At 47.8% G+C, this 15952-nt stretch overlaps 1 protein-coding gene across 1 annotated transcript in view; it reads right to left on the bottom strand.

Moving 5' to 3' along the window:
• Positions 1 to 15952, bottom strand: part of FZR1 (fizzy and cell division cycle 20 related 1) — a 35697-nt gene that overhangs the window by 8394 nt on the left and 11351 nt on the right. The window contains exons 3-10 of the mRNA XM_060232705.1: positions 15060 to 15185; positions 13975 to 14038; positions 11170 to 11297; positions 10680 to 10762; positions 6423 to 6606; positions 5422 to 5487; positions 2949 to 3051; positions 607 to 791 (exon numbers count right to left, since the gene is read on the bottom strand). Of these exons, the coding sequence (XP_060088688.1) occupies positions 607 to 791; positions 2949 to 3051; positions 5422 to 5487; positions 6423 to 6606; positions 10680 to 10762; positions 11170 to 11297; positions 13975 to 14038; positions 15060 to 15185 (939 nt within the window). The remainder of the gene's footprint in view (positions 1 to 606; positions 792 to 2948; positions 3052 to 5421; positions 5488 to 6422; positions 6607 to 10679; positions 10763 to 11169; positions 11298 to 13974; positions 14039 to 15059; positions 15186 to 15952) is intronic.

Genomic DNA, 15952 nt, shown 5'->3' with positions numbered 1-15952 from the left:
AGAAAGAATGGTGGAAAGAAAGCAAAGAGATGGGGAGGGAGGGGGAAGAAAGAGACAAAAAGAGAGAGAAAGAATGGTGGAAAGAAAGCAAACAGATGGAGGAGGGAGGGAGGGAGAGGTGGGGGAAAGCAACTTTAAATGTCTTTTCCAAGCCAGCCAACAAGGTTGGTGGGGGCTTCAAGAACCGCACAATATGTGTGAAAGAGCTGTGTGTGGCTCCCAAGTCGCAGTTTGGCCACCCCTACTCTAACCACTAGAACACTGGCTCTCTGTGCCAGTCACTTTCACTTTCTCATCCTGCATCCAACAATGGAGAAAATGCTGATGACTTCCCAGAAGTGCCACCAAAACAATCTTTAAGGGTGAGACAAGGCCTGGAATAGGACTTTTATTCCAACAGCAGCACCCCCAGGGACACAGATCCCCCCCGAAATGAGATTCCTCTTCACTGCCCATTAGCATCAGTTCTCACTTTGCCTCTCTTCCCCAGGTCCACATAAACAAAAATACAAGAAATTGCAGAGTAGTGAAACGTAAGGTCTAACTCCCCCCACCCTCACCCCTCCTCAGGCCACTTGGAAGTGTATCCTGCTTTTATCGCCGCACCTTATTGTCGTTGCCACCAGATGCCAGCAGCTGATGGTCGGTGGACCACTTCAGCCCGCACACCTCCTGCCTGTGGCCCTGGAGGCGCCGCTCAGATTGCAAGGGAGGCGTCCGGATGTCTCGCTGGAGGATCATTCTGTCCCGGCTACCTGAAGAAAGCTGGTCCGCGTTCCAAGCCAAAGCTCCTGGGGAGGGCAAGAGAGTCACAGTGAGCTCTCCGCTCCAGCACTAGCCGGCATGCACGAGAAGAAATGTAAGATGACTAGTGGGAAGGACTGCCAGCCATTTGTACCGCCCTCCCCCCTCCGACCAACGCCATTGGGTGAGCTGCTGTGAGGTCAGAGATGGGCTCATAAACATCTAAACCAGGGGTGTCAAACTCGTCTGTTACGTGGGCTGAATCTGACATGACTGGGACTTTGCGGGGCCGAGCCATACATGTCGTAAAATGTAATGCCAGATAGCGGTGTCAGGGGTTTTTTTGAGCAGGAACACACAGGAACGCCTTTCTGGCTGGCTTTGCCAGGGCTCCAGCTCAAAAAACAGAGGGAAGGCACTATGCAGCCACGCGCTTGCAGACTGTGCGCTCCATCCTCTCTGCTGCTTCCAGCTTCCAATAGGCTTTTGCAGAGAGCGAAAGACGTGGAGCTGCCCACAAGCACCCCCTCCCCGAAGAGGCTGGGCCTGCCAGTGCTCACTCCACCACGTGGCGCTCTCTCCAGCCGTGTGGAAGGGAGGAGGCGAAACAAGCTCTCTCATTGGGCTGTATGAGAACACACATCCATGAAATGCAGCTGATGGCACTGTACTGTTCTGTGTCAATATGTAGAAAGTAATCTACTGAACGGGTTCTAGTGTCTGAAAGATGCACTTCTGGAGACATCGGGGGTGTGGCCTAATATGCAAATGATCCCTGCTGGGCTTTTCTACAAAAAAGCCCTGAATGACCTTTATAAAGATACAAACACAATTAAATATGATATTTTTTGACTAAAAATATAAACATGCTTAAAACTCGTTACATTTTGTGGTATTTTGTCTAAAATTGAAAAGTGGGGGAATAGTGGGATTTAGCAATGCAATTTTAAAAATAAAACATCAAGAAAAAGCACAAGGATCACAGCAGAAACTGAAAATATAAAATGCTCTGAGCCTAGGAAAACATGAAATGGCTGGGCATTGCAAGCTTCTCTTTCCCCCCACTTCCAGTCTACTCAGATCGGCAAGGGCTCTCCAGTGTAGTATCCCCTTTTGGCTGCAGGTTCCCAGGTTAAAGTACTCACTAGGCATCTGTTCTCAGGTCCGTTCAGCAGAGACAGGCTGGCTCAAAGCATCAACCATTTATTTACAAGGAGACAACTCCAGAAGCAACAGCTTCAATAGACCTTACAAACACTGGAAAGTGAAACTACTCAAGTTTCACTCCGTTAAAATACATTGCAGCACGGACAAAGCTGCAAGGAAAATGTGGAATGGATTTTCCATTAAGGTCTCCCAGAGATCTGGGCGCAAGAAAACTTAATGGAAAATCCATTCTGCATTTTCTTTACAGCTTGGCAAGTCCAGAAGAGCCTCCTGCTGAAGCAGGCAAAGACAAGGCAGAAGGAGTTGGGAACTTCAGTGGCAGCCTTGGAGCTTCAGAGGGTGAGGACAGGAAAGGGGGGGGAGTTGTGAGAAAAGATTCGCAGGCCTGATTAAAGCCCTGGGTGGGCTGGTTGTGGTTCACAGGCTGTAAATTTGACACCCCTGATCTAAACAGTGCAAAGGCAAACTGCCCACAGTGGAAAGTTGCAGACTGCTGATTCAGCCCAGAAAGGTGCTAAACTTTGATTGGGTGTGACACTATACAACAGAATTCACATAGAGCTTCAGAGAGTGTTCTGATGGTAAAAATGGTTTCTCCTCTACCCTTGTTTTTGGGGAAAGGACTTCTACCAATAAAGCGGAAAACTGAACTGCACAACAACAACAGATTAGCCTGAGATTTACAAAGGAGACGATTGGATCAGCCACCCCGTGGCACCCCCGTTCTTTGGAACCTGCAAAGACGGGCTTAATTCTATGCTTCTCACATCTCTTGGGAAAACCATGGAGCAGAATTCAAAGCTGAACAGAATACGCCTAAAAAAATTCCAAACAGGGTTGCGTCTTATGTAAAAATCCCAGCTATCCAAACAAAGCGACTCCGTACAGAACTCTTTCAGCCTGACGGAATCCATTCAGCTTTTGAAAGAATTTCCCCCCGACTTTCTTCATTATACAAGCAATCTTGTTTCTCAGGGGGGTTCAACTTCCTTCTATTGGAGATTTCTTCTTGGGAGCGCCTCGCCTTCCTTCCTTACCCACTCGTGCCGTGTGGCCCTCCAGCATGGAGAGCTTCTTCCCTGCCGCAGCATCCCAGATCTGTACAAAGCCCTTGTGGGTCCCGACGGCTACCAAGTTGCCCTAAATGGGAAAGAGGGAGAGAATGAGAAATTCATAGGCACAGCCTTGGATGATGCGAAAACTCTTTCAAGGACAGCTCTGTGACAGCTACGGCTGACCCAAGGCCATTCCAGCAGCTGCAAGTGGAGGAGTGGGGAATCAAATCCGGTTCTCCCAGATAAGGGGGGCTGTTAGGCACAACAACTACCGTATTTTTCGGACCATAAGACGCACTTTCCCCAAAAAAATGTGGGGGGGAAAGCGTGTGCGTCTTATGGTCCGAAGATACGTACCTTCGGGGGGCGAGGGGGTGATCTGCTGCCTCTTCCTCCGATCCGGTGCTTCCCCCGCGCCTGCTTGCCTGGCTCCATCTTCTTCAGGCAAGCGTGGGATCGCTCCATGCGGCCCAGCGCTTCGCAAGCGCCGGCCGCGGAGGGGGCAGCGTGCTTCCTACTTCCCTGTGTGCCTGCCTTCAGCTGTGATGTTTAAAGCAAGCGCTGGGATCGGAGGGGGGAGGGAGAGATCCCAGCGCTTGCTTTAAACATCACAGCTGAAGGCAGGCACACAGGGAAGTAGGAAGCACCCACCCCCTCCGCAAACGCAGCGCTTTGCGAGTGCCGGCTGTGGAGAGGGCAGCGTGCTTCCTACTTGCCTGTGTGCCTGCCTTCAACTTTGATGTTTAAAGCAAGCGCTGGGATCGGAGGGGGGAAGGAGAGATCCCAGCGCTTGCTTTAAAGATCACAGCTGAAGGCAGGCACACAGGGAAGTAGGAAGCACCCGCCCCCTCCGCAAACGCAGCGCTTTGCGAGTGCCGGCTGTGGAGAGGGCAGCGTGCTTCCTACTTGCCTGTGTGCCTGCCTTCAGCTGTGATGTTTAAAGCGAGCGCTGGGATCGCTCCCTCCCCACTCCGATCCCAGCGCTTGCTTTAAACATCACAGCTGAAGGCAGGCACACAGGGAAGTAGGAAGCACGCTGCCCCCTCCGCGGCCGGCGCTTGCGAAGCGCTGGGGCCACGTGGAGCGATCCCAGTGCTTGCCTGAAGAAGATGGAGACAGGCAGGCAGGCGCGGGGGAAGCGCCGGATCGGAATAAGAGGCAGCGGATTGCCCCCCAGGAGGAAGGTGCGTCCTATCCTCCGGAGCGCGTTATGGTGCGAAAAATACGGTAAGTGTAACGCCTCCAACACCCATTGCTAGCTGGCATCAAGGGGGGGGGGGTTCCTTCTAGTTGGTTTCCTGGTGTATCTGATTGCATGAAAAAGGATGCTGGCCCATGTCTGTGTCACGCTGCATCGTCCTCATGACAGGACAGAGGGGCGTTCCAGAAAGCCACCGCAAAATGCTGGAACCTTGGCAAGGAGCTCGACTTCGCTTCGTGATTGGAGGGAGCCGACAGAGCTCAGCTGACTGAACGATAAGCCAAGGAAGCTTCCGGCTGAAAAGGTGGAGGGAGTCATCTTTCGTAGCAGGGTTCCCCAACACGGTGCCCCAGCACCTGCCAGGACTTCTCAGGAAATGGGTGGGGCCTCTTAAGGCGGACCTGGCTATCGGCTAATCATGTTCAGTTGAAAGGGTTTTACGCAGGGGCAATGACAGCAGCAGCCCCTGGAAGGTCAGGAGAACCAGTAAGCACCAGGCTTGTGGTTCCACTCCCCCCCCTTTTCCTTCTTTTCATTTCCCCTTCTCTTTCTCCCCTCCTTCCCCTGAGCTTTCCTTCAATTTCTTTTTATTCCCCTTCTACAATTCTTTTGCAAAGTGAGGTGGGTTTAAGTTTGGCTCCAGCTCCAAGGCAGCCATAGAATCATAAGAGTTGGAAGGGACCTCCAGGGTCATCTAGTCCGACCCCCTGCACAATGCAGGAAACTCACAAACACTTCCCCCTAAATTCACAGGATCTTCATTGCTGTCAGATGGCCATCTAGCCTCTGTTTAAAAACCTCCAAGGCAGGAGAGCCCACCACCTCCCGAGGAAGCCTGTTCCACTGAGGAATCGCTCTAACAGTCAGGAAGTTCTTCCTAACGTTGAGCCGGAAACTCTTTTGATTTAATTTCAACCCACTGGTTCTGGTCCTACCTTCTGGGGCCAAAGAAAGCAATTCCACACCATCCTCTATATGACAGTCCTTCAAGTACTTGAAGATGATGAACGTATCACCTTTCAGCCACCTCCTCTCCAGGCTAAACCTGCCCAGCTCCTTCAACCTTTCTTCATAGGACTTGGTCTCCAGACCCCTCACTATCTTTGTTGCCCTCCTCTGGACCTCAAAATCCCAGAAGTCCTTTGGCTCCAGAAGTTTGGGGACCAGCAGAGAGACTCTCCCGCTGGCTAATTCCCTAGCAGGTTCTGGGCCTCTAGCTTTTAGCTCTATGCCACAACAGCCACATATACTGACCCGCTCTGACCACCCCACAGAGGTCACGGAGTCTCCTTCCACAGAGAGGTCGCACAGCCGGGTCACCTGAAGAGAATGAAGAGGCAGGCATTTCTTTCGGAACACTCAGATACCATTTTTCTACTAAGAGTATCTATACTGGTTCAGAGGCCATTAAAGTTAGATTAAGCACACCACAGTGGAGACAACTAATACAACTCCATGGCCACACTCTGCATGGCCGAGGCCAGAGCCCATCAGCTGATCTAAGAACACAAGAGCCCTGCTGGATCAGACCAATGGTCCATCCAAGCAAGCTTCTTGTCCCACACGGTGGCCAAGAAGTTCTTCTGGATGGCCGACGGGGCACAGAGGCTGAGGCCTTCCCCTGATATTGCCTCTTGGTTCTGGGATTCAAAGGGTCAGTGCCTCTGAATGTGGGGGTCCCCATCAGTCTCCACGGCTAATAGCCAATTATAGACTTCTCTTCCATGAATCTATCTAATCCCCTTTTAAGGCTGTAGTGGCCGTCGCTACATCCTCCGGCAGCCAATTCCACATTTTAATTGCTCTCCGTGTCAAAAAAAAGTATTTCCTTTTGTCCGTCCTGAACCGCCTGCTCATCAGCTTCGTCGGATGCCCTCCAGCTCTAGCATGTTGGGAGAGGAAGCAAAATTCCTGTCAACTGTTTCCACCCGATGCATCTTTTTATAAACCTCTCTCATGTCCCCCTCCCCGCTCCTTAGTCATCCCTCTTCTCCACTGACAAGTCCCAGACACTTCAGCCTTTCCTCACAGGGACTGAGTCTGTTTCACAGGGTTGTTGTTGTCGGATGAGAGGATAAACGATGCCATACATTCACTGCGACAACGGGTGAGGGGGGGGGGGGAATAAGGGATTTTTTTAAAAAAAAAACCCTATGCAGCAGTGCCAGAGGGTGGATCTCAGCGATGTGGCGCGGAGGAAAGCTATAGGGTGTTGCAAACTTGTTTTGAAGGAGGGAAAGGTGGAAGAATCTCACCTGGCTGGTACAGGCACTCCAGAGGTAGACGCATGTCCCGAGGCCAACACTGAGGACGTTGAGAGATGACCAGTCCACCAGGTTTAAGTAGAAGTCATCCTGCAGTTCTGGAGCATCCAGGACCTTGAACGGGATCTTGGAGATCTTCCTCGTAGGCTTTCGAGGGGACCTTAGCAACTTTTGGCTGGGGGCAAGGAAGAGATGCCGGGGAGGGAAAGCATCACAACAATTCATTTTTCAAAAAAAACAAAACAAAAAAAAACACATTCCCCCTCCCTCCTGAGATTACCCATGAGACACTGTTCTTTGTGCACGCACACCTCTGCATGCGTCTCTGGAACAGAAGCTCACGTGGAGTTTGTTGTCTCCTCGCCAATGCTGATTTCTCCGTGCCTACACCTCTGCGTTATCGCACCTAATCTGACCACGCCCGCTACTGTCAATTGGCATCGGAAATCACTCCGCTCTCCAAGATATAAAGACAGATAAACTCATATGCTAGCTGTTATCTGAAGAAATGAGCAGCGACTCACCCCCTGCCACAAATTTCGTTAGTGTTTCAGGGGCTACGAGACTTGTTTTTTGTTTTTTTCCTACTGCTATAGACAGATTAACAGAGGTATCCGAAGAAGTGAGCTGTGACACAAAATGTCATCTCCTGCCACTGGTTAAACGTGCTCCTGGACTCTTGCTCCTTTCCCCATATGAACCCCAGAGGGCACTGAGGTCAGCCGGGAAAAATAAAATGACTATCCCTGGGCCGAAAGAGATCAAGCTTCAGAATACTCGAGCACGGGCCTTTTCAATCGCCGCCCCCGCCCTATGGAATCAGCTCCCTGAGGAGGTGCGGGCCCTGCGGAGCCTTGATCAGTTCCGCAGGGCCTGCAAGACTGCCCTCTTTAAACGAGCATATGTCGACTGCTGAATTGTTGTTAATTAAGGACCGGCCAACGCGGTCCTGTTTTAAGGACCTATGTCATCATGGAACTATTCACACCGGCAGAAACTAGCGTCAGAACGCCACCACTGCTGCCAGATCAATTTAAATTATGCATTTTAAATACATTAACTGGTTTTTAAATGATGTTTAAAGTTTTTGCTGTTAAATTTAAAGTTTTATATCTATTACTGTATATGTATGAAATGTTGTTAGCCGCCCTGAGCCTGCCTAGGCGGGGAGGGCGGGATACAAATAAAATTTTACTTACTTACTTACTTACTATTCTGTTGCTACAGACTAATATAGCTATCCATCTTGATCTATCTGAAGAAGTGAGCAATGACTCCCAAAAGCTCATCCCCTGCCACAAATTTGGTTAGTCTTTTAAGGTGTTACTGGACTCTGGCTCTTTTCTTCTGCTACAGACAGGCTAACACAGCTACCCACTGATCTATTACACTCAGAGCTTTTGAGCCCATTTTTTTCCTATACGGCTTGAGTCAGCCATGAGGGTGGCACCAACGGCACAACCCCAAACACATATCCACCATGGAGGGATCATATCTCAGCTAGCACAGCACTTGTTTTGCATGCGGAGGGTCCTAAGTGCCATCACTGGCATCTCTGCTGCTATTGTTGCTCAAGACTCTGAATACTAAGCTAGAGGGACCAATGGTATGACAGAACCAGAGACGGCGAGAGAGAAGAGGGAGACTGTGGCTCAGTAGCAAAGCCCCCGCTTTGCCTACAAAAGGTCACAGATTCGATCCCTGGCACTTCCAATTAAAAGGATCTCAGACAGAAAGCAACTATGCTTAGCATCTGCTCCAAAAGAGCTACTGCCAGTCAGAGCAAAGGACACTGAGCTAAAGGCACCAATGATGTGACTCAGTATTAAAGGATAGAAATATTCGACTGTGATTTAAAGCACATCCACACATCTCCGCTGTATCCACAAAGATCTCAAGATTGTGGGCTGTGCCTGTTCGTGAAAGCTGAGATTGGCACTTTTAAAAGAACAAACTCATTTCTGTAACTGAAATCTTTACGATACATTGGCAGCCTTCAATTATGTGATAGTGGAAGATTCTCTGAATAAGAATCTGATGAATTTTGAAATGTGGAAGCATCCCCAGGAACCACATAAATATTCATTTCTACAAAGAGACTGTTCCTGTAGATTGCAGACTGCATCTTTCAGACACCAGAAATACCATAAGAATAGATTTCCTTTGGCAGCACCACTTTGGTGTAGTTTGGTAGCACCAGTCTGGTGTAGTAGTTAAGTGTGTGGACTCTTATCTGGGAGAACTGGGTTTGATCCCCCACTCCTCCACTTGCAGCTGCTAGAATGGCCTTGGGTCAGCCATAGCTCTCTCAGAGTTGTCCTTGAAAAGGCAGCTTCTGTGAGAACTCTCTCAGTCCTACCTATCTCAAAGGGTGTCTTTTGTGGGGGAGAAAGGTAAAGGAGATTGTAGGTCGCTCTGAGACTTTGTCCATGAAAGGGCAGCTTCTGGGAGAGGTCTATCAGCCCCACCTACCTCATAGGGTGTCTGTTGTGGGGGAGGAAGGCTGCTCTGAGACTCTCCTTGAAAGGGCAGCTTCTGGGAGAGATCTTTCAGCTCCACCCACCTCACAGTATGTCTTTTGTGCCGGGGGGACGGGGGGGGGGGGAGATAAAGGAGATTGTGAGCCACTCTGAGATTTGGAGTGGAGGGCAGGATATAAATCCAATATCTTCTTATCGTCTTCATTGTTACTGAAGAAAAATTTGGACTGTTTATCCTTTAAGGAACATAGTACACTTTATTGGCAATGAGAAGCTGGAGCAAAGTATATGTTGGATGAGACTTTATTGTCAGACATAGGATACAATGAATATGACTATATACGGTGGATGATTCTCTATTGTGATATAAATTGGTGGTTTTTAACCTATTGGAAATTTGTGGATGTGATGAGATCCACATGGAGACTATTAGTCCCCTGCTAGAAAGGTTTCCTGTCGATCAAATAAAATAAAACTCAACTACCTCCTGCCCGATAGGAGTCATCAGACAATAGCAGCTAGTTTTTGTGCACAGGTCCTCAAGGAACATAATAAGTGAGGCGAATAGACTTTAATGTTTCAAACCAAATTTCAGATGAGTTTATGACTGTTTTAATATGTTTCATGCGATAGTCATGGATACCCAATGCCACTGTTGGTTTTATTTTACATTTTGTACCCAAATAATGTATGCAAATCGATTGTGAGCTGGTCGTTGAATGTAACAATCATCTTGAACTTGAACCTACTGGAACCTGTGGATGTGCTTTAAACGACAGTCTAATACCTCTACCCTTTGTATGTTACTGTGGTCTGCTGTAAACACTTGTTATCCGACTCGGTATAAGGCAGCTTGGCATGCTATTATTTAATCCTCCTGTCCATCCAATCAGTGAGCAAACTGGAAACAGGATAAATGGTACACACCTGTTGAGAGAATCTCCTCTCATCCGGAAGCATCTTCCTCATCACTCCCTGTCATGATCCTGGGCCTAATGAGGCCTACAGGCTCCGGAGAAGGAGCTACAGAGGGCCTACATTTCCCAAGATCCCTTCTGTCCCTCTAATTGGGTGGCAATGTTTTGGGAGGAAACTAGACCACAGAGGGGTGGGACCTGGGAGGGAAGCATAAAAGGGTCGGACCAGATGTGTTCTCTTTGGGAAAGTCTGCAGGAGAGAAGGCGGCAGGAGAGATCCCTTACCCAAGGGGGGTGAGTTTTGGTATTAGGGAATAGAACAGTCAGCAAGTCGCGTTAGGGATTTTCTTTTTGTTTTGCACCAACCGTCGCTGTTTGTAGATTCACTACTGCACTAAATGTTTATCACCCACTTATTATTGCTTTAGTACTGTAAATACTGTTGTTGTTGTTTAAATGCCTGCATCTTCATGTCTCCTTGGTCATGGTTAAGAGGTATTTACTAGTAAGGAATCTGGGGTGGTTGGGTGCTCTGGGTCCTCCCATGCTACTACCAGAGTGGTGGTAGCCAACAAAAGGCACTCCTGGACCCCTGCTGTGTGACACTCCCCTCCACTGTCAGAAGATAGGGGAGGAAGGAAACTGTACAGGATAGAATCCCTTAAGGGGCACAAAATTCGCACCAGTGTCCCCCTTCTCACACCAGCAATCACTGACCACCATAAAGCACTTACCCAACTGGGAAGGGGAGACCTGGATACTAGGCTCCTTGCCGCAGGAGAAAATGATGGCTCCCTTCTGCCCCCCAAGCCTCACACTGTATTAATCCCCACCCCAGATTGGGAACCAACCTTTTGTTGCTGACAGGGGAGAGCGAATAAGGCGAGACCTCGTTGCCATCGTCCGGGCTGGAGCGTTTTGTGGTCAGAGAGTACTAGAGGACAGCGAGGGAGGAGTGTGTGTGAAAAAAAAAACCCAGTTTGTACAGAATCTTCCAGAACAAGCATCTGACCAGATCAAAGGTCATGCAAGGCAGCAAAGTCCGGGGGAGTGGCTTTCAATTGCCTAGAGCCCCCTTTACAAGAGCAGGCAAGGAGAAATACATGCAAGTGTATTAGTGAAACCAAATGTCCACTCGGGCAACACCACCATCCACAGCGGGGGGAGGGGATTGACACCAGTAAGTAGAACCCTCCCCATCTTATTAGCCCACTGTAGTCTCCACTCACCGCACAGACCAGGCCAGGCAAGGTGACATTACAGCTGCATCACACCCAGCAAGCAGATTCCTGAGCCCCTGGGGCCCAATTCCCTGCAGACCTCCTCATTCATTCTCCCTACCGTGAAAAGGCTCTTTTTTTCAGGCGTGGAGGGCTGCAGCCGTCTGTCCTCCGTCTGAGGGTCCTGCACTTTCTCGATGCCAGCCCCTAGGAGCTCGTTCTTCAGCAACGCTGAGTAAGCAAGGCCATCTGCACAGACAGGGAGGGAGTGGGGGGGGGGGGAACAAACATGGAATCTTGAAAGGTTCTTGGAAAACGTTTCACCATTTCACAGCCGGTATCTGAGCAGGGTCTTGGGTGGCAAAGAAGCAGCTCCAAGATGACATCCTTCCCAAACGAGATCTCTTCCACACACTCAAGGTGCTCCTGATATTCTCGGGAGTTGACCCACAAGCAATGGAAGCCGTTTCGGCGGGGTCCTTCCAAGCGTCTGCCTTCCCTGTGCATTTTCACATCTGCGGAGTCTATCTTCTTCTGCACGTGGCTTAAACAATGAGGATTTTTAAGGGAGGGCGATGTCATCATCGGTGTTGTCCAAACACACTTCATTTTTTAAAAAGACCCCATTTTTTAAAAAGACTGGAGAGCCAGTTTGGTGTAGTGGTTAAGTGTGCGGACTCTTATCTGGGAGAACCAGGTTTGATTCCCCACTCCTCCACTTGCACCTGCTAGCATGGCCTTGGGTCAGCCATAGCTCTGGCAGAGGTTGTCCTTGAAAGGGCAGCTGCTGTGAGAGCCCTCTCAGCCCCACCCACCTCACAGGGTGTCTGTTGTGGGGGAGGAAGGGAAAGGAGATTGTGAGCTGCTCTGAGACTCTTCGGAGTGGAGGGCGGGATATAAATCCAGTATCTTCATCTACCTCACAGGGTGTCTGTTGTGGGGGAGGAAGGGAAAGGAGATTGTGAGCCGCTCTGAGACTCTTCGGAGTGGAGGGCGGGATATAAATCCAGTATCTTCATCTACCTCACAGGGTGTCTGTTGTGGGGGAGGAAGGGAAAGGAGATTGGGAGCCGCTCTGAGACTCTTCGGAGTGGAGGGTGGGATATAAATCCAATATCTTCATCGACCTCACAGGGTGTCTGTTGTGGGGGAGGAAGGGAAAGGAGATTGTGAGCCTCTCTGAGACTCTTCAGAGTGGAGGGCGGGATATAAATCCAATATCTTCATCTACCTCACAGGGTGACTGTTGTGGGGGAGGAAGGGAAAGGAGATTGTGAGCCTCTCTGAGACTCTTCAGAGTGGAGGGCGGGATATAAATCCAATATCTTCATCTACCTCACAGGGTGACTGTTGTGGGGGAGGAAGGGAAAGGAGATTGTGAGCCGCTCTGAGACTCTTCGGAGTGGAGGGCGGGATATAAATCCAATATCTTCATCTACCTCACAGGGTGTCTGTTGTGGGGGAGGGATATAAAGGAGATTGTGAGCTGCTCTGAGACCCTTCGGAGTGGAGGGCGGGATATAAATCCAATATCTTCATCTACCTCACAGGGTGTCTGTTGTGGGGGAGGAAGGGAAAGGAGATTGTGAGCCGCTCTGAGACTCTTCGGAGTGGAGGGCGGGATATAAATCCAATATCTTCTTCTTCTAAATATCAATATATAATGAAAGTTTAAGCAGGTTCTCCGAATCCCCAGCTTTCCTTTTTTTAAAAAGTAAATCTCTGGTTGTCTCAGAGGCTGAAAGTTGGGAATTCAGAGAACCTGCTTAAACTATCATTACAACACTACAACAATATGTTGATATTTTCAGGCCTTTTTAACTTAAAAAACACTTGAAATCACTCATTTTCAGGGCAGAAGGAGTGGGAACCGTTTAATGATGACAACAGCCTGATCACTGAAAAGTAGGCTGGAGGTAGGTACAAAGGAAAAATAATGATAGAAACATTACACACTAGGAAAAAGCTGAGTCAAAATCAGCTTCTAGAAAAACACTGGGGCAAAAGTGGTCTCAAAAGAGCCAAAAAAAAAAAAAAGGCCACAAGAAAAACAAAACAAAAAAACCCCACAATTTCCAAATTTGTTTTTACTCATGGCATGAATTTTACTGTCAGCCTTTCCAAAGATTTATAAATTCAATTCTGGTTAATGTTGGTTCTGTAAAGAAGATAATGACTTTTTTTCATATGTGGTGGCTTTGTACGCGTGCCTCCAATTTTTGGAAACAAGTGATAGAAATTAGCATCATGTTAGCTAAGAAAACAAATTCCTTATAAACTAGAGTCAGTATTGTTGAATTACCTTCCTAATTTTTCTAGAGATCAACAACTAATTGCTTTACACATAATTACTGTTGCCAGATTAATTTTTGCTGTTTTGGAAACAGTCTAAAGCTCCTAATCTTCAGGACAGGTTACTAAAAGTAAAGGAAACATATACTCTGGTGAAGCTGACTCCTTACCAAAACAATAAAGATATAGACAGTTTAGCCTACTCATGGAATAGAATGATTCGAATGATGGAATTGTTAATTGACAAGTAGACTTACCTGTAATGTTTGGCCCTTTCTCAAGATAGACTTTTTTTCCGTTTTCTGTGTTAGGTAATTGATGTACTGTATTGTAATGTACTGTATACTAGACTCACACTGTTGTTTAATGTACATTTTATGTTGTAATTTTTAGTATTGCTAATTAAATTTAATTCAAATTTTTAAAAAGAAAGAAAAAAAAAAAAAAACCAACAAAAGAAGTGAAAACAAAGGGCACAAAAATGCATGTGGAAATCAAGCGATAAATTGAAGCAGTTAGGGGACAGAACGGATAAAACACCCAAGTTGAAAAACAGCCCAGTCGCTAGGGTCTAGTCCTCTGGCCTGATCCACCCCTCTATGCTTACAGGCATACATGAGCAAAACAGACGTACCTTTCCCGTTGTCCGAGGTGGCATCTTTGGCCTTCCTGTTCTGGCTTGGTGATTTCTCGTTCTCCTGGAAAAGCAGAGAGATCAACAGTAACCCAGTGGTTTCCAAGAACCTTCAGCCTGCAGAAAATCCTGACGGCACCCGGCTTATCCATAGAGATGAACCTCTGCAGCAGAAACCCAGAACACTGCCAAAGATCTGGGGCACATCCTGGAGTGCATACCCACGAAACACCAGCCATGCCAGTTCTGGAACCAAAAGTGCAACCTACAGCATACTCATCTCCTGCAAGTGGTGCCATTTTGCAGGTGGGGAAAAAAATAATGTTATGGAGTAGGATCTTTCTGGGGGAAAAACTTACCCACGGTTTCTCATCGTCTCACTGAGAGACACCAAAAAGCTTCCAAAAACCTTTAAGAAATGCCTGGACCAGACTGTGGAAGCTACTGTATTTAGTGACCACTTCAGCTGCCAGTAGAATTAATCTGCTCTCTTAACAGCAAGCAGCCTCATGGCTTGTGCATATGGCACAAGCTATAGCAGGGGTGGCCAAACCGCAGCTTGGGAGGCACGTGTGGCTCTCAGAGCCCCCACCACCGTAGCTTGGCTGGCTTGGAGAAGACATTTGTCTCTTTAAATCACTTCTCCAAGTCAAGTCAGCCAGTGGCTTGGAAAATGCATTTAAACTTAAAGTTGTTTTCTTTCCGCCTCTCTCCCCCATCAATTTTCCTTCCTTCCATCCTTCCTGTCTTGTGGCTCTCAAATATCTGACATTTACAGTGCAATCCTAAAGAGAGTTACACCAGTCTAAGCCTATTCATTTTAATGGGCTTAGACTGGAGTAAGTCTTTTTAGGATTGTACTGTTACTCTATGTGGCCCTTAAGCAGGTTTAGCCACCCAAGCTACAGCAAAGGGAACCAAAAGCAAGGAGAAGCAACGCAGAACAAGAGGCACCCAAGAGTCAAGAGACTATGGCGATACTGCCAAGCTTCCAGAAAAGGCAAAGTCTTTCCCCAAACTCTCCAGCCACTCTTCCTCCTTCCCAAGCCAAAGCCTTCTACCCACAGCCTTTCTGCAGCACTCACATTTATCCTGTGGAAGCTGATGCTCCAGTTTGCCCCTGCTCTGGAGGGAATGAACCGGTCACCGTGCTTACTAGGGGAGGAGACGGGAGAATTGGAAGGGGTCAGAGTCCTCCTCATGTCTGCTACCTGAAATATGACAGGGAAACACATCTGTACATGTGGCCAGTATCCCAGGGAAGAAAAGTTCGGATTATTTCCAGGTTACTGTCTTTTCCCCTTCAAACCTACACACACACACACACACACACTTAAGCAGTTGCAAACATCTATCTATCTATCTATCTATCTATCTATCTATCTATCTATCTATCTGTCTGTCTGTCTGTCTGTCTGTCTGTCTGTCTGTCTGTCTGTCTGTCTGTCTGTCTATCAGTCTCTCTCTCTCTCTCTCTCTCCATTCATCCACCCCCTATCTATCTATCTATCTATCTATCTATCTATCTATCTATCTATCTATCTATCTATCTATCTATCTATCTATCTATCTATCCATCAGCCCAGCCACCTACCCATCTACCTCTTTCTTCCTTCCATCCATGACTGGTATAATTATGGAAATCCATTATATCTCCCTAAAAAAGACTTGTATTATTTTGTATATGGCACTTCAAAAAAAACAACACAAGATAGATCTTTCCCTGAGGTGATAACAATCTTAACTTTAAGGAGAGGGCAGGAAAGAATTATAGTACTTGGTCCACAGATGTGAATGTCTAATCCAAAAAGAGTGAAGTGTAGTTCGTGATCAAAAGTTATCAGAAGGGAAACAACTTGGGGGGGGGGGAGTTTTTATCTCTCCATTCCAACTCTCTTCTTTCCAGGCTTTCAGGCACTCGAACAGGCTATTTCCCTTTTTCCTTGTCTGACTCTCAGTTGCTCTCAAAAGTCTTGTG

The sequence above is a fragment of the Heteronotia binoei genome, chromosome 2, assembly GCF_032191835.1.
Source record: "Heteronotia binoei isolate CCM8104 ecotype False Entrance Well chromosome 2, APGP_CSIRO_Hbin_v1, whole genome shotgun sequence".
NCBI lineage: Eukaryota > Metazoa > Chordata > Lepidosauria > Squamata > Gekkonidae > Heteronotia > Heteronotia binoei.
Note: the sequence above shows the minus strand (reverse complement) of the source record. Positions and strands in the feature narration are given on the sequence as shown.